Genomic DNA, 18,612 nt, shown 5'->3' with positions numbered 1-18,612 from the left:
AACGAGACTTGCATGTGAAATTTATAGCAGAAATTCACTTGTCCTTTTCTTTATTTTTGTTGAATAAAAATAAAAAATAATATTTTTAAATTTTTATAAAATATATAAAGAGAGATTTAACGTCGTTTGGATTCGAATATGAGTTGAGATGGATTGTGAATAATAATGAGATAAATTGTAAATAATAATAAAATTTATAAGTTAAAATTATTGAATAATAATAAATGATAATGATATGAATTGAAATAAATTGTAAATACAACTAGACATGAAATTATGGAGCCAAGCTATTAAATGGTCCGACATAGCCTGTCTTTCCCTCAGAAAATTCACTGGATTGGTCGAAACCAGGCTGTTAAATGTCGGTGCACAGAATATCGGCCTTCGTGTTTCACGCATGTTGTGTCGTTCTCTTATTCTTTTTGGCTTACATGCCAGATTTTCATTATTCACCAACATCCATAAAAGCAACAACCTACCAATTTCGCTATGATCACATGTACGTATTTGAACACTACTTAAAAATAAATAAATAAAATAAAATATTTCATACAATATATTGAGATGGCATATCAAGTTATAAAGTAAATTTTATTATAAAATATATTTAACGAATTTTATAAAATTTTATTGTTTTATAAATTTATTTTTATGTAACATTTTTATATCTATAACAATTTTTTTATAAATTGAAGAAGAGAATTTGTAAAATATAATTTTTTATTTTTATTTTACAAATTTATAATTATTAAACAAAAAAATTTTAAATTATAAAATATTATATATTTTAGTAATATTTAGAAATAAAATTATCAAAAAATTTAAAAATCTTGAAAATTCCATATCTAATCTCTGAATCCAAATATCTCCTGAATCTAATTGAATGAGATCGTTTAGTCAAATAGAGAATCGCTAGCAATTTGCATATAGCCTATTTGATGGACTATTCGGATGCAACTTGAGGCTGGAATATGTAACAAGGGAAGAGTATTGAGTTTGTTGTTATGTTGATGGGATCCCCTGATCATTTCTTTCTGAATTCTCAGTGAGAAAAAGTTAAAATAAAGTAGGGTAATTAAGATCAAATGTCTTAAATTAGTAATGGGTCATAGTAAGGCTCAAAAATCGGAATTGGGTAAAGACCAATTCATAAAATCAGGCGATTCTTGATAATTTTAAATTGAATATTTTAATGTTGATAAAAGAATATTAAAAATCATATTTGATGTAATTCAAGTATTTTATATCGTGTATAAAATAATATAAAATATAAATTTATTGACCAGTTTCAATAAAAATATTATATAAATCTAAATAGATTCAATAAATATGTAATTTAGGTATTTAATCTTAATTGTTGACATTTTTTTGTCTTATATACAAAAAGGATAAAGACCATTAAGTTATAAACACATGGCAAATGTAGTATTTAATACATAATCATAAATTTAATATAAAGTACTCGTCCATCTCCTTAATTTTGTATTCAACTAAAAAAAAAGAATTACATATTTTATTTTTCAATTTTTTTGTGATTCTTATTGAATACTATGATAAAAAAAAAAGTTAATATATGTTTAGTTCAATCATATTTTTGTACAAGAAATTAAAAAAAAAAAAAAAACTTAGTTGTTAGACAACTTAAACATAAATATAGTTTTGAATACGTTGGAATTGATTCAAATTAGTCCAAAATCGATTAGAATCAACCTAAATCGGTTGATTAAAGTGATTTAGTGAACGAGTCAAAATATTTATCAAAATCGGCTCGGTTTCTTACCGATTCAATTTGAATCGACTTAAATCGAATAGTGTTTTTCAAGTCTTGCATTAGAGGTAATCGCGACAGTTGTGGGGCAATGTTTTGATGGTGGTGGAGCAAAGTATGGTAAATTGGAAATATATAGAGATGAGAATCCATCCACGTTGCACATGTGAGATTTGGAGGATCAGATATGTACCAATGCTTGCATATTTGTGGGGTATATATAAGCTTCATGCACCTGCTTCTAGATAGTTTGTTTGTTTTTTTTTTTTTTTTTTTCTTTTTATAAGCTTTTAGATTGCTTTTAAATATGACTAATCTTAGATACGTATGCAAATTTCATATATTCTCTTTAAAAAAAAATTAGAATATATTATTAAAAATATTTTTTTTTATGTAAATCTTAAATTTATTTATTTTTTTAAAAAAATGAGTACGTGAAATATATACATTCTAAGACTGTAAATATAATTTCAAATCGTAAATATGATATAATGGTAGTGTTGCATGTGACATTTTACATTTAGGTGGTAGAAAGACAATAGACACTACAAGGAATGAGCCTTTTACCAGCGATTATTTATCGCTGGCTATACCATATAAATCGCTGGCGTACATCTACCCCAGCGATTTATAAGTCGCTGCTAAATCGCCGGTATTAAAGCCCCACTTTAGATCTAGTCCAACGGAAGGGAAAACTCGCCGCCATATACTGGTTATTTACCGGCGATATTATATTCGCTGCTCCATATTATTAATCGCCGTAAAATCAAAATAGGATTGAGTTGATAAACGCTGCGAAAGATATTTAGCAGCGACTAATTTTTGACGCTATAAGTGAAAATATCGCTGCCAATGCTATTTGGCAGCGACCAATCCAAATCGCCGTAATATAACTACAACAGTGTTATTGTATTTGGCGGCGATTATGAATCGCCGTTTTGATTACTGCCCGCGAGTTTTTAATCGCGGCTATTGGAGATGGCCCTTTTGGCAGCGACCATAAGATCGCTGCTAAATGCTACATTACGGCGAGTTTGTAATCGCTGCAATATAGATATTCCTATAACGGCGAGCTCAATACGCCGCTATTTCCTTATAGACAGCGATTTCGAGTTTCGCCGTCATTTAGTTATTGGTATTGAAATTAAATCGCAGCGAAATTTAAATCGCTGCTATAAGTTTATCGTAGCGATTTTGGGATCGCTGGGGTAGAGTTAATAAAGTAAAATTGATATAGCGGCGATAAATTAGTCGCCGGTTAAGGGTTTTAATTCGCCGCAAAGAATTTTCCGTGCTTAAATTCCCTGGGCCTAATTTTCTTTCTAAGCCTGGTTTTTTTATCTGTTCATAAAAGCAACATTCATAATCAATGGCGCCCAAGAAATGAAGGTTGAACATCAATATAACATGCAAAATAAAATCCCATCAACAAACATCCAAGCCCATCAACAAATCCAAACTCATATGTATTACAATAGGGTGGCGTATTGTATTCTCATATACAAACTGAGCTAAATCCATTCATATTAAATAACCATCACAGTCATTTCTCATTTTGTATTCAACTCTACTATCCACTGAGAATAAATACAACCAATATCAAACAAATTTACTGAGCGTCATGCCCCCATGTACAGCTCCTGCGACTTTAACCCAACAACGGCCAGGTTCAGTACTAGATTCGGCTGGCTTGGACCAAGTGTTGCAGCACGGGGCACCTTGGAAAAAGTAGAAACAATGAAAGGCATCAGTCTCATGTCATGTACTAACCCATCCAACTAATACATAGGTGGTAGCTTATGAAGACAAATCGAACTCAAGCACCAAAATACCTGGACTAGCACTGTTTCCTCCAATCCAATGTCATAACATGATCGAAAATATGTTGCAACAGACTGCAGTAGAACATGACACTAATAATCTAATAACTTGATAGGTTTCATGGAGGACAAGACACTGAAACAGATAGACACCTCATGATTTGAAAGGCAATATGGAAGGTGATTGTATAAAATGCCTTGAATTTTAAAATCATCACCTGGTCCAGAAAAATATATATTTAATGAAACGATTGGTGGGTGGCACTACTTGACTCTGGTTTTCTGGACCAAACATCCCTCCATATCTACATCCTGCAATTATTCAAATCATAAATGAATCCATTATGATTTGAAACTCCCTTCTTGTTTCACTGCAGATAGAACCACCATGCTGGCCCTCCTATATATATACATAAGCTCTCCAAACATGTAGTTAACAGCTTTTATTCTTTGAATTAATCCTTGTCTGGTTTATGTAATTAAAGATTCGATTCTATAAAATTTCTAGCCCGGTTACTATCCAGCAATAAGAGCTAGGCTTTGCCAATTGAACACTCAACCATCCAACCATCCATTCTTTTCCTAATAAGGGACTTTGATCTGATCCAGCATTTATAGATAGAGTCTAAAAAATTAGGTAATTTTAGAACTGTTTTTTCATTGTAGGTAGTAGTACTCAGTTCAATTGCATGGCTTGAGAAAGAAGAACAAAAAATTAGCTGAGAATAAAATGGATCAATATAAATATATATATATATATAAATATATATATATATATATATATATATATATATATATATATATACCCAACAATACTTTTATCCCATTTCATGTTATATTGATCCACACCCATCAACTTTTATCCCATTTCCTTTCAGCCGAGGCCTCGAAAGGGTCTTATCTACACTTCCATCACTTAATCTAGCACAGAACAGTACCTTAACATATCATTGGGAAGGATTCAACTTGCCAATGATATTTATATACATCATACATTCCTATTGAATCCAGGGACCACTGTTTTTTTAAGAAGTTTCCTATATATATATATGTATATATATATGTAATATATTTAATTATAGCTGTTAATATTCACGCATGAAATATGTCACGCAAAATCAATATTCACGTAAGGCTATAAATGCTGAGTGTGTAACAATATAATCCGGCATGCATGCAGCAGACCTTTGAATAATTTGCATAAAAACCTTTCAACTCCATACCTCCATGTATATATATAATCTATATGGATCTTTATATAGTCAAGACAAGATCAACATACTGATCAATAAACCATCACAATCAGCGTTAATGAAAGATACATGGCCAGAACAGCGAACATGAGATTTTCACATCCAAACAAGCATTTCATTTAATTATATTTTAGTAAATTCATTATTTAAACAATAATGTGTGTTAGTAGTACACAAGGAAATTTCAAAATGGAGTTGGTTGGGTATGTAAATTAACGTTAATTTCCGCTAAAACTACGTTGCCTCCTGATTTTCTTCATTGTTATATTTATCACACAGAAAAATATTATTATACGTGCATTACAAGTTCCAACATCTGAATATTTCCTTGTTCGTGTCTATTTTTGTTGAAGACCCAAATAAATTAATGTTATGCCCAAGCTTACATTAACCAAATCCACTTAATTGCTTGAGTCGATGCTCATGTACATATATGCAATATCTTAAGGCTTACGCAACCCAAATCGTTCAGAATTTTATTGAGCCGTATTTGTCTATTCTAGTAGGTAGGTGCATCTGTAAATAAGCCATTTGGGTCAGGATTTTAATAAATTTCTGACCCACAAAAGCCTGCCTTTGGGTGTTGGAGTAGCTTTCAAGGAAAACATGATGGCAAACTACTGATTCAGATTAAACCAAACAGGCTTCCTTTCCTGTTTTGTTTCTTCTCTTTTTGCATGAAATGGAAGCCCGGGCCAGGGATTGTAAGGCAAGCAAATTCAGAATCTAGATAAAGAGACTCTGATCAATGATAAGGGATGGTGGAATGTTAGGATCGTATCCATCATCATCATCATTTCTTAATCACAGATGCATGTACAGCTGCTGATGATGATGATGGAATATCTGCTGCAACAAGCTAGCATGCAATGCAGCAACAGAATTCCTGATATGGCAGTTATGCTATTCTTAAATTAAACTCTAATATAGTTAAGATATATTTAAACTTGCTCCTAACTAAAATAACTAGAAATTAACTTTTATGTTGTTATAAAAATAGAAAAATATGAAGTTAGTAGTATAAATAAATTTGAAACAGCTATTTATAACTAACTCAATGTGTCAGTTATAAATAGCTAGCCTCACCTGAAGTTGGCCTATTTTTTCCTTTTAGGGGTTTAATATATGAAGTATATTAAGGCATAGCTTAGCTTGAGTTGGTTTTGCTCCTTTACCAAATTATGATTTGTTCTTATAGTTTGGTACATTTTCCTATAGGATTTTAACTGTGAGCTATATTACCGAAACAATTTTGTCAGTATTGCCTTGCAACAGTTCGATCTTAAGCTTACTCCTGATCTAAATCTATATATAAACACTAAAAACATCAGTATTACACAAACAAAACCAGGCATCGAAAAGAAAATCAATATTTAGACCGTAAGATTGGGCAGATACAGAAAATCCTGAAGCAAACAGAGGAAAAATAAAATCAAGTTACATAGGAACATGCACATTTGTTTCGCAAGTTAAAGAAAAGGATTGACAAAAAAAACAAAAAAAAGACATGGTATTTTGCATGTCCAGTGTTCATGAGAAATAACCATTTCCAACCAAATACATAGTCAAGAGTAAACTAATTACATGATCAGAGTGCATTTGGCAAATGACGAATTTTGGAATAAGCACAAAAACGAATTTTAGATTTCATTGAAGGGAGGAAAACAGCTAAATTGGCAACTTTGTATACCTATACGGTAGTTCCCTTCCCTGGAGCCGCCAACGATTATGCTGATCTCTTGGCAAATCTTCAACTTGGGAAACGAAATGGAGGCAAAGAACTCATATTGTAAGGGAAGGAAACGTAGGGATTCGGCTTGTTACTAGTGGAAATGAAGGGGAGTGGATTTTTTGATTTTACTAGCTGAAAATCAAGAACCAACAACTGAAGGGAGAAAATTGCCGGAAAATGGGACAGTGAAAACCCGCATTCGGTGAACGCGGAGGAGGTCACGCCGTGGGCAAACACTGGTTAGGGTTGCGCAAAGCAGGTGCAATAGTCGCCGGGTTCGTCGAAGTGCAGAGGTTCGTCAAAGTGTTGGGGGGAAATGTGTTTGGGGGGAAAATAATTAAGACCCGAAACCTGGATGCCGGTTTGGCGCCCAGAAAATGTATTGCGGCGAAGTTTACCGCGTTGCAAATTTAATTATTTCTAGCAGCGACATTAATCGCCCCTATAGACCATAAAGTCGTTGCAATAGCCATCTTCTATGGACCCACTATACGATTGGTCGTATTTCATTTAAAAACAATCGGCGGTTTTTAACTCGCCGCTAGATGATACTTTTGCCAACGAATTATTATGCGGCGACTAATAACTCGCCGGTAAAGACCAACTTTCTTGTAGTGAGATAAGACATAATGTAACTCACCGGAAAGGAGAGAAAAATTTGCAAAGAAAAAGATATGGACAAAGCGTGGGTTGGTGGGAGAAGGATAGAATTAAATAGGAGAAAAATGAAGGACTTCCTGTGGATTATGACATAAAGAGAAGAAAATTTGTAGAGAAGGATTAAAAAAACAATCGAATGTCTCATTCTAAGTGTCAAACCGCTATAGTTTTCTAATTTAAATAGAGTTCGCATTGGTCTTGGAAGATTTTGGACCTAGCAATGTGTTCTTTGTATTATTTCTCAACAAGGTATTTAATAAAATTTTGATTTTCGTTTGGTTACATAAATAAGACGAGATAAAAGTTGAAAATTGAATAAAATATTATTATAATATTATTTTTATTTTAAAATATAAAAAAATTAAATTATTTATTATACTTTGTGTCAAAGTTTAGAAAAATTGTAATGACTAGATGAGATAGTTTGTGTAACCAAATGAAGCCCATGATTTCTCGACAAGATTCTCTAGAATTTTTCTTTTCGAGCTTTGCTACTCATCATCCCACACACCACACATCACATTTATTTTTAAGTTTAATTTTAATTAATTTATTTATTTGGTTTTATTTCTACTAAATTAATTGAGTTCATCTGCTTATCATCCATATTTAATACAATTCAAGCATTTTATATCATGTATAAAAGAGTATAAAATATAAATTCATTGACTACTTTTAATAAAAATATTATATAAATCTAAATAGTTTCAATAAATATGTAATTTATGTATTTAATCTTAATTGTCGACCTTTTTTTGTCTTATATGCAAAAATGATAAAAACCGTTAAGTTATAAACACACGGCAAATGTAGTATTTTATACATAACCATAAATGGAATATAAAATACTCGTTCATCTCCTTAATTTTTTATTCAACTAAAAACAAAAGAATTACATGTTTTATTTTTCAATTTTTTTTTTTGTAATTTTTATTCAATACATGATAAAAAAAAGTTAATATATGTTTAGTTCTATCATATTTTTGTATAAGAAATTTTAAAAAAAAAAAAAAAAAAAAAAAAAAAACTTAGTTGTTAGACAACTTAAAAATAAATATAGTTTTAAATCAGTTGGAATTGATTCAAATTGGTCTAAAATCGATTAGAATCAATTTAAATCAGTCGATTGAAGTGATTTAGTGAACGAGTCAAAATATTTACTAAAATCGGCTCAGTTTCTTACCGATTCAATTTGAATCGACCTAAATCGAATCGTTTTTTCAAGTCTTGCATTAGAGATAATCGCAACAGTTGTGGGGCTATGCTTTGATGGTGGTGGAGCAAAGTATGGTAGATTTGAAATATATAGAGATGAGGAATCCATCCATGTTGCACATGTGAGATTTGGAGGATCGGATGTGTACCAATGCTTGCATATTTGTGGGGTATATATAAGACTCATGCACCTTCTTCTAGATAGTTATTTATTTATTTATTATTTATTATTTATTTATTTATGAGCTTTTAGATAGCTTTTAAATATGACTAATCTTAGATAGAATCTTAACGTATGCAAATTTCATATATTTCTTTAAAAAAAAAATGAAATATATTATTAAAAAAATATTTTTTTTATATAGATTTTAAATTTTTTTTTTTTTAAAAAAATGAGTATGTGAAATATATATATTTTAAGTATAGTCGAAACGGTAAATATGGTATAATGGTAGTGTTGCATGTGACATTTTACATTTCGGTGGTAGAAAGACAATAGATAAGACATAATGTAACTCACCGGAAAGGAGAGAAAAATAATTGCAAAGAAAAAGATATGGACATAGGGTTGGTTGGTGGGAGAAGGATAGAAAGAGGAGAAAAATGAAGGACTTCCCGTGGATTATGACATAAGGAGAAGAGAATTTGTAGAGAAGGATTAAAAAAACAATCGAATGTCCTATTCTAAGTGTCAAATCGCTATAGTTTTCTAATTTAAATAGAGTTTGCATTGGTATCGGAAGATTTTGGACCTAGCAATGTGTTCTTTGTATTATTTCTCGACAAGGTATTTAATAAAATTTGTATTTTTGTTTGGTGACGTAAATAAGATGAGATGAAAATTGAATAAAATATTATTATAATATTATTTTTATTTTAAAATTTAAAAAAATTAAATTATTTATTATATTTTGTGTCAAAGTTTATAAAAATTATAATGATTAGATGAGATAGTTTGTGTAATCGAACAAGGTCCATGATTTCTCAACAAAATTCTCTAGAATTTTTCTTTTCGAGTTTTGTTACTCATCCTCCCACACACCACACATCATATTTATTTTTAAGTTTAATTTTAATTTATTTATTTTTTTGATTTTATTTCTACTAAATTAATTGAGTTCTTCTGCTCATCATTCCTATACAACATAATTTTTAAGAGAAAAAAAAATAAAAAAGATAAATAATCATTTGTGTGGTGTGTGGTGTAGAGATGATAAGTAGAATTTTTCTTTTCTCAAACGTAATTTTTAACTTATTCGAGATTAAAATGTGATTTAATATCTAATACTCAAACAATCTAAATTTATCATTAAAAATTAAAAAATAAGTATGATATATATGTGTGAGATGATGAATACCAATACGGCAAATATGATTACGAGACTTCGTAGTTTGGGCTGTCTAAAGGCGAAGTTTTTTTGGGCCCTGAGTCGGCCTGATTTATGTTGATCTGGGACCAAGAAACGGACCGAAACGGTAACGGAGACTTCCTTTCCTTCCAGGAATCCGACCTCCCCTTGCCGCAAGGCTAAGATTTTTCCTTATACTCCGTACCATGAAAAACTGAATCTTGAACGATCGAAGCAACTTTTGATAGTTCCATAAGAGCACTCTTAGAATCTTCCTGGTCTCTGATACGAAAAATGGCTGCAAATTTCTGGACATCCTCTCACCAGTACGTTTTCAACACAACCTGTTTTTCATTTTTTATTTACTTTGTTTTTCATATTTGTCTTGGTATATTTAGTCGTTTGTTTCTGAATTGTGGGTATTTTGTTTTCAAGAAAACAGCTATTGGACCAGGAAGAGGTGGATGTGGTGCACCCACTTGACAAAGACAAGGGCATCACTCTTGAGGATTTCAAGCTCATTAAGATGCATATGGCCAATTGTATGATCTCTGTCCCTCTCCCAGTCTCACTTGATTGTTGGATGTCATGCAAATATTTTGTTGAATTTCATCTGGGTTTCAGCTTGTTTCAGTACTTGTAGGTGCTTTTCTTTTTCAGGCTTACAGTTTATTTTTTTAGTTTTTGTAAGTATATTGAAGAAACTAATGATGGTTCATGCTTGGAATGTCAGATTTCTACATCAACCCCTCTTACAACTTTCTTACAACCCATTTCACAACCAACCAATGCAATGATGCCACTCCATTAAAGTTGAATTTTAATTTAACAACACTACCATTTATTTAAGATAGAGTTGTAAGAGAGTTGTAGTTTAATCATTTTCATACACGTAGACACCTAATTTGAAATAGGAAAAGATACAAGAAATCCACGAATCGTAGTCCACTAAAATTTATAGTAGTTGCCCAAAGGAACGAAGTATTGAAAAAGAAACTTTTAAATATCTTTTGTTGTTTTTTCATTATTCCCAAAAGTTATATCATTCCTTTCCCCCTAAATACACTACACTAGATAGATGGGGACCATCTTCCACAATGTTGCAATTTGTGGGCGACCATATTTTCCTCTCCAATTGGGAAGGGGTCTACTATTCTTCTAGGCATAACCCAAGCCAAAGTTGCATGTGGTATATGATTTTGTCAAGGGAATTGAAAGGAATTTGATTGAGAATTGCTGCTTTCCTAGTGCAGTTCACCTTGATATAATAGGTTTCTTCAAGACTTTTATTATAGGTAATCAAGAAGTTTTATTCATAAATGGAGGCAAGACCCAAGTACACAGGAAGTATACATGAGAAGTACCTAACTAGGTTTCTACAAGACTAAACTGCAAAACAAGATGCGTAATCTTTATTTTCAGAATATGGTTCTCAAGTTGTTACATTGGGTTTCTTATGCTATTAGAGATACTATTCATTCATGTATCATTAGTTGCCAAATTGTAGCTGAATGGAAAATGCTCTCTCTCTCTCTCTCTATCTGCCTATATGTGAGTGTTTTAGTACGATTATGTTTTCTGCTGGAAATTGCTATGTAACTTTTTGGCTTCATACCATCTCCTTCAGTTATTGATTTTATGGGTTTCCTTTGTTAATTGTCATTTTGTGGTAATCTGAAGATTCCACCCGCATACTTTGTATAATCATGGAATTATTACTTGGTATTTATTGGCAAAGTGTTTTACACTCACTTGTGTACACTTGACACTGCTAATAATTTTGCTTCCCAAATCCACATCATTTCAAAATTCTTTTTTTCCTGAATTTCATTACAGATATATTGAAATTGGCTCAACATGTAAAAGTGAGGCAAAGGTTTGAACTTATGCTCCTATTGCTACTGATACTATCACCTATGATTTCCTAATTTATGCTTTCATGTTCTCTTTTCATTTTACAAGTAGAACTGCTTCTTTTTTTTTTATGCCTCTGCCAGATGGTGTTCACAGTTTTGGTTCACGTATAACTCGTACAGTTTTCCCTGGAGATATTTAAGACTGTTTGGATTCAGAGTTGATCCTAACTCATCTCATTTAATCATTACAACGTTCTCATTAATTGTCATTCTGGTTGTGTATTTCCATGAAAAAGCATTTGGAAGGTGAAGGTACCTACTAAGGTGGCGTTCTTCAGTTGGGTGGTTGCTCTAGGGAAAGTATTGACTACGGATAACCTTAGAAAATGTGGTTTGTGTATAGCCGATTGGTGTGTCATGTGAAGGATGAAGAATCTTTTAATCATCTGTTTTTACATTGTGAGGTGGCAAGCTCTTTGTGGTATGAGGTTATTGGTCGGACGTGTTTATTTTGGGCGATGCCTAAGGAAGCTATGGAGCTTCTTGCATGTCGGCGGGGTTGTATGGTGAGGAAAGATGTTGCTGCCAGATGGAGAATGATTACTTTGTGTTTAATGTGGTGTCTTTGGCTAGAAAGAAATGAGAGACCTTTTGAAGACAAAGAGCGCTCTTTTGAAGATCTTCGAAACTTTTTCTTTTCTACTTTTGAGTTTGTGGGCTAAGATATTTGAAAGGAATGGATGAGAATGTACTGAATCTGTTTCTATTTTAGTTTTCTTGTTTTCTAGAGTGTAGTAGGTATTTCCTTTGTATACTTTATGTGTACTTGGGTTATGCTTATTCGTGATAATAAAATTCTTATTATTTATAAAAAAAAATTACAACTTTTCCAAATTCCTATACAAAATATAATAAACAATTCAACTTTTTCAAATCTCAAAATAATAATAATATTAAAAAATAATATTCTGATAATATTTTATTCAACTTTCATCTCAACTCATCTCATCTCAACTCACTATCCAAACCTCACCTTAGGCAGATCATCAGTCTGTCAGGGTGTAGTACATTTTTTTCTAAGTAAGCATATTATAGATATATTTAACAGTTATAGGATACAATAGTCAATAGGGTGGGAGGCCTCAACATTCATCCCAAACCAGCAAATACAACACGAGACATAAATAAATAAAAGAGGGATTTGGGGCCAATGACTTGAACCCCACCCATTTCCCACAAGGGGAAGTCGCTTGAAGCGGTTTTGATACAGACCGAAAATGGACTGTAATACTGCGACTGGAAGTAGTGAAGTGATGTGTGCTGCATTTCGTTGGTCTGGACTAGCTGTCGGAGACTTCCACTACCTTTTTCCCACGATCCTTGGTTAGGGGGAGCAAGAACATAGGAAGATAGCAAACTGGGGAAGCACCGAATCGCCGTTGGATGACCGTCGGGGACTGTGGAGGCCACGCGCCATGCTAGGAGAGTGGAGGATGGTCAGGTCTGAGGGATCCAAGGTTGCTAGCCCCGAAAATGCCACATGTGGCAGCAGCAAACACTCCTCGATGCGGTGGCGCGTGAATCTCACCCGTGGTTTGAACTGCACATGTGGCCCACGCGCTGCTCCTTTCTGCATTTTGCTTTGGCCGTCTGAAAGATCAGCAGCTGGGGAGTCCTTCGATAGGGCACGTGGTGGTTTTATGGGGCTGGAAGGCAATAGATCAGTGCTTCTCCTTGCTATGGACGGAAAACTAGAAAAAAACCAGTGGAAAACAACCTGAAAATTTTCTAGACAAGGAGGGTGGGAGGAGCAGAAGCTTCTGCTCCACCACCCCTCTGTGCTGAGAGGATGAGATGTTTGAGTCTTTTGCTAGAGAGCAAAATCGCCTCTGGAGAAAAAGAAGAGTCTCTGGGCGCTATATTCCAGGGTGTAGTACATTTGTTTAGAAGTCTGCTAATCTTGACAATGATTTATTGCGGTTACTTATTAAAAAATTCAGTTATAATCCTATTTATTAGAGAATTAGATTCTTAGACTGTTCTACCTTTTATTAGAGCAAGAAATAATGTTTTCTGATATTCCTCTCTGACAGAGGTTTTGAGAGTTTTCAAGCAAGTTCCTTTAATGCATCGTGGAAATTAAAATGTTTGTATTTTAGTTGGTGTGATGTGTAGTTATACCATAGCATGTATCTTTAACGATTACCAGTGTCTATTATGCTGAAAGGTTATATCACAATGTAATTTCAGAATTTCATATGTTAATGAATTACTTCTAACCAACACCAACATGCATGGTCTTTAAGCATGGTTCTTGATATTCTGGCAGGATACAACTGGATATGCCATCCTTACTAAATACATTGTACTTTGCAATGTCCGGGCTTGCTAAAAGAAAGATTAATTTCAATGGAACGATGAGCAATGTTTATTGGGAATAATAGAAGTCGGTTTTCTCCAGGGTAAAATATCACATATGGCCACACCTGACGGCTAAATTGATTAAACCCCAATTTCAACTTGAGATAGAAAAGAATAGGATGTTCAAGAATTTCTCAAAGCTAGATTTGACCGGTTGGAATTTGTTTTATGATAAGTAGACTGGTTGGAATATAATGGGTACTGTCTCAACTTTATTGGCTTGTAAGTGAGATGCTTGTAGTTTTGCTACTTCTATGGATACAAGCGGAACATAATTTATTTGTTTCTAAGAATTTTGGGCATTAGGTACTAAATTCTTTTTTTGGCATACTCCAGGACCACATAATAACAATTAATTTGGTAAATTGTGTTTCCTTAACTTCATAAAATTGGTACATAAAAGTTTTATTAGACTATTTTCACTGCTTAATCTTTATTATACTGGCCAAATGTTTCAGGGTGGTTGCTACTGCTGTGGCATATATGAGACGTGTTTACACCAGGTATTTGAAGTAATTAACTTGTGATGGAAAAATAAGTTTGGTCTGTGACCACAAGCTTATGCCTAATCATTGCTTTTGATATGAGTAACAACTATGAAGTTCATTTTGACTTTTAGAAATCACTTGGTAATTGATTAATGCTAGTTCATTGTATTATGTATATGAAGCACTTTTTCATTTTTAGTTTTTTTCCCTACAACCATATTCTACTTCCTATATTATTCATATCATGTCATTACAAAGCGTATGTAGTTTTGCTCCATCGGTATCTTTTTACTCAGCAAAACATTAGTTAATGGTGTATCCCATGGATGAATACATTGTCTTTATGGATTCCATTGAATTTCATTCACAAGAGCAACCTTACAATGTTCATGTTGATTCATGCCAAAAAAAAAAAAAAATAGAACTGAGATTGACAGCCTGTTTCATGTGGTTTTGTTTGACCGAATTTGGGAGAGAGCTTTATAAGAAAAACATAGATTTTCTTATTTTTATTTTGCTGCACTGTTAACTTGGTGGCGGTTTAATATTTATTTTTCTCTGTTATATTACTCTTGAATATTTATAAGGACATTCTATGTTGTCATTTCAGTATCATCTCATAAGAAAATACATTTAGGCACATTTAAGCCCAGATTTGCGATCACTGGCTAAGCTTGACTGCTTTTTGTTTTCTCAGAAAGAGTATGAATGAATATGATCCGCGCCTCGTGGCTCCTACCTGCTTGTACCTGGCATCAAAAGCAGAAGAAAGCACAGTGCAGGCCAGGCTTCTTGTATTTGTGCTCAAGAAATTATGTAACTACTTGATACTGAACTTATATAGATTAAATCATTTCAATTCCCACCAAACTCAATCATTGACATTTTACTTACTGTTGAAATTTCTTAGAGCCCACCTAATCTTGTTTCACAGATTCTGATGAAAAGTATAGGTACGATAGGTATGAGATCAAAGACATCCTTGAAATGGAAATGAAGATTTTAGAAGCCCTCAACTATTATTTAGTTGTATTCCATCCTTACCGAGCATTGTCTCAGTATGTATCTGATCCTCTTTATCATGTATCTTTAGCAACTTCAGATTGGCTGTAAGATATTTGGTTTTTATCTTCTGTGAATTAATCCTTTAGTGTGAACTTTAATTGGTTAGAGATAAGCTCCATCAACTTGATGAATGACTTGATTGCTAAGATAACATCTTGTAAAATTCATTGTGTTCAATTTTAGTTGTGGTCATTTTCTATTTTGACTCGGTACCTCACCTTATTTAAGCCACCGAATCCCTGTCCTTTTCTCTCTCTCGGGCATCATTTGATTGGGTGATTAGATTTTTTATCATGGTATCAAATAGTATGTCTGTGTTTATGGTTGAACTGTGATTAGATTACAAGCATAGCTGCATATCTGATAGTAAACATTTGGCTGAAATGTAAATGCAGTTTGTCTTCATATTCTTAGTCACTGCTAGTTAATATCCAACTTTGAGATAGCACTATTCTAAATTAGGTGCCATTCCTCATGCCTGTGTCCACATATTATACATGATATCTGTTGGTTCCAATGATGCCAATGTTGATCCTTTTGCATGTTTTTTATAGTTTGCTCATTTCTGAAAGATAGTTAGTTGATCACTCAATGAGATATCTTCCTCCGATTTTTATTTTTTATGACCAGTCAGTGAAGTCTGTCATTTTTTCCTTGCTTTGGCAGGTTGCTTCAGGATGCAGGCCTGAATGATATAAGTATGACTCAATTAACTTGGTAAGAGTCCAATTCCCAGCATAGTCATTTTTCTGAGGTGGCTGCTGGGATGCACTTCAACATGCTTATTTATTATTTTTTTCCCTTCAATTTTTCAGGACAAATATAGTTTTAATATTCTTGTGATAGATTTGTTCCAATTATTGATTTTATCTTACTAATCTTTCACCGTATGCATTGTAGAAATATATATATATATATATATATATAGTTGAGATGGCTTCTTTTCACTAAAATCACAGCAAACTTGTGTAAAATTTTAAATATATCAAGTTTGAAATTAGATAGGGTTCTTTCTTTCTTATGCAAAAAGAGTGAGAAGTTGCCATTGGGAAAAAGAATCCTAAGGGGAAGAAAATGAAACAAGGATAACCTCGTTTAAGTTGGAGACAAAATAAAAAGATTGATTAATTTACTACAATGTATACATGATGTTCTTTTCAAAAAAAGAGAGGAAAAAAAGAAAAGGACATAGACATGATGTAGCCCTAATGCTTTGAAACATGCAGGGGACTTGTGAATGACACCTACAAGACGGACCTTGTTCTCATACATGCTCCACATCTGATTGCTTTAGCTTGCATTTACGTTGCTAGCGTACTCAGGGAGAAAGATACCACTGCATGGTTCGAAGAGCTTCGTATTGATATGAATGCGGTAGATTTTCCGAGCTAAATCTTATTTTTGTCATGGTTTGTCTGTTACCTCTCATTCCAATTAAATCTAAAGTAAAACAATGAACTGGCAGCCTCTTTTGGAAGCCTTGTCATTACTCTCTATGCAGTGTGCAAGTCATTTAAAATCAGTCGTTAAAAAATCCCAGTCATGGTATCAGGTCCTGTCTTCAGCATCCAATTTTCAATGTTAGATTGTTTAGTTGCCTAGAGAAAAACCGAGGGAAACTGGGGAAGGATGTGAAAAAGTGGAGCCCATTCTAGTTAAAATTATAGCAATACATGATCATATTTCAGGTGATATGTCTTAACTGCCAACCAATATTTTGAACTTCTAGGTGATTTGCCTCGAATTCAGAGGCCAAATTGCTTGTCTTGGAGCATTTTCAAATAGTCTGTGCCTTTTTTAAGCTCTAAAATTCATTATTATGCCCTTTTTCTGGATTAGAAGAGTATCATGGTTAAATTTCAAAATACCTTGTAATATATAATTTTTAGAATTATTTTTAGTTTTATTTTTCTCTTATTTCCTTGGCTATAAGGTGACAATGCAAGAACTGAGAGTAGAAATTGAATGTAGTTTTGGTTAGTTTTGAGTTTAAAGGAGTAAAGTACCTATCTAGGATTTCAGAATCTCTAGATCTTCTACTAAAATTCATCTGGTACAAGCGGCAAATAGATGATAGTGGCATGAAAATGGTCTGTTACCCCACTGCTAAATCCAGTGCCTCATTAGCACTACTCTTCACCATATGACTTGCAGGTATGACCATGTATTTAACAAACCACATAAATTTTCATTGAGGTCATTGTTATGGTTTGCAGCTTGAAAAAAGTAAAACCATTAATGATGTCCATGTTTTTTACAGGTAAAAAATATCTCTATGGAGATACTAGACTTCTATGAAAACCACAGAATGATTACAGACGAGAGAATCATTGCCGCTCTCAGCAAGTTAAATTTGAAGCCCTAAATAGTTTGGTAACTCTGCTTCCTGCAGGAAAATAATGCTGTTTATCTTTGTTATGACCAAGATCAAGTTTCTGGTCTATCTCAAAAGAAGTAGATGACCCTACTCTGTGATATTGGAAAGCTATCAACTTGTTTTTTAGCCAAGTGAAGGGAGCTTAGCTTGCTGCACTAGTCAAAACCAAGGGGGAAGGAGTTGGATTACATTTTGTTGAGGAGACATGCTCCAATAGATCTCCATGGTGTTTGTATTTTGTAAGAGATGATTAATGTAACGAAGTTCACGGGAAAAAGCTAGTTTATCAATCAGTCTCTCTATGCAAACATGTACGTGATTTTATGTTAATTGGTATCGTTTAAAGTTATACACTTTCAGATTGATGATACAAGTGATGGATTTGATTTATTATGAGCAATGCTATATATAGTCTTAGAGTGCATAAGCGTCGCACAATCGTTTTGAAAAAGAATGAAGTCTATTATTAAAAAATTAGTTTCTTTAATGTGGATTTCGTATTTACTCACTTTTTTTAAATGAATTATGCAACGCTTGTGCACTTCACAACTATAAATATCATTTTTTTTTATATAACATGCATTTGTAATATGTTACATATATACATG

At 33.0% G+C, this 18,612-nt stretch overlaps 1 protein-coding gene across 2 annotated transcripts; it reads left to right on the top strand.

The window, feature by feature from the left end:
- Positions 1–9,918: 9,918 nt before the first annotated feature.
- On the top strand, positions 9,919–18,404 carry LOC108996263 (cyclin-C1-2-like). 2 transcript variants are annotated; one of them, XM_018972041.2, is made up of 9 exons: positions 9,919–10,123; positions 10,233–10,339; positions 11,634–11,673; positions 14,533–14,577; positions 15,260–15,378; positions 15,497–15,620; positions 16,294–16,344; positions 16,854–17,001; positions 17,888–18,404. In XM_018972041.2, the coding sequence occupies exons 1-9, from the start codon at positions 10,092–10,094 to the stop codon at positions 17,990–17,992; spliced, it is 771 nt and encodes a 256-aa protein (XP_018827586.2). In that variant the 5' UTR covers positions 9,919–10,091; the 3' UTR covers positions 17,993–18,404. The 2 variants fall into 2 exon arrangements, with proteins under 2 accessions (XP_018827586.2, XP_018827587.2); XM_018972042.2 differs by having other exon boundaries at positions 18,020–18,394.
- Positions 18,405–18,612: the final 208 nt, after the last annotated feature.

The sequence above is a fragment of the Juglans regia genome, chromosome 5 (assembly GCF_001411555.2).
Source record: "Juglans regia cultivar Chandler chromosome 5, Walnut 2.0, whole genome shotgun sequence".
In the NCBI taxonomy this organism is placed as follows: domain Eukaryota; kingdom Viridiplantae; phylum Streptophyta; class Magnoliopsida; order Fagales; family Juglandaceae; genus Juglans; species Juglans regia.
Note: the sequence above shows the minus strand (reverse complement) of the source record. Positions and strands in the feature narration are given on the sequence as shown.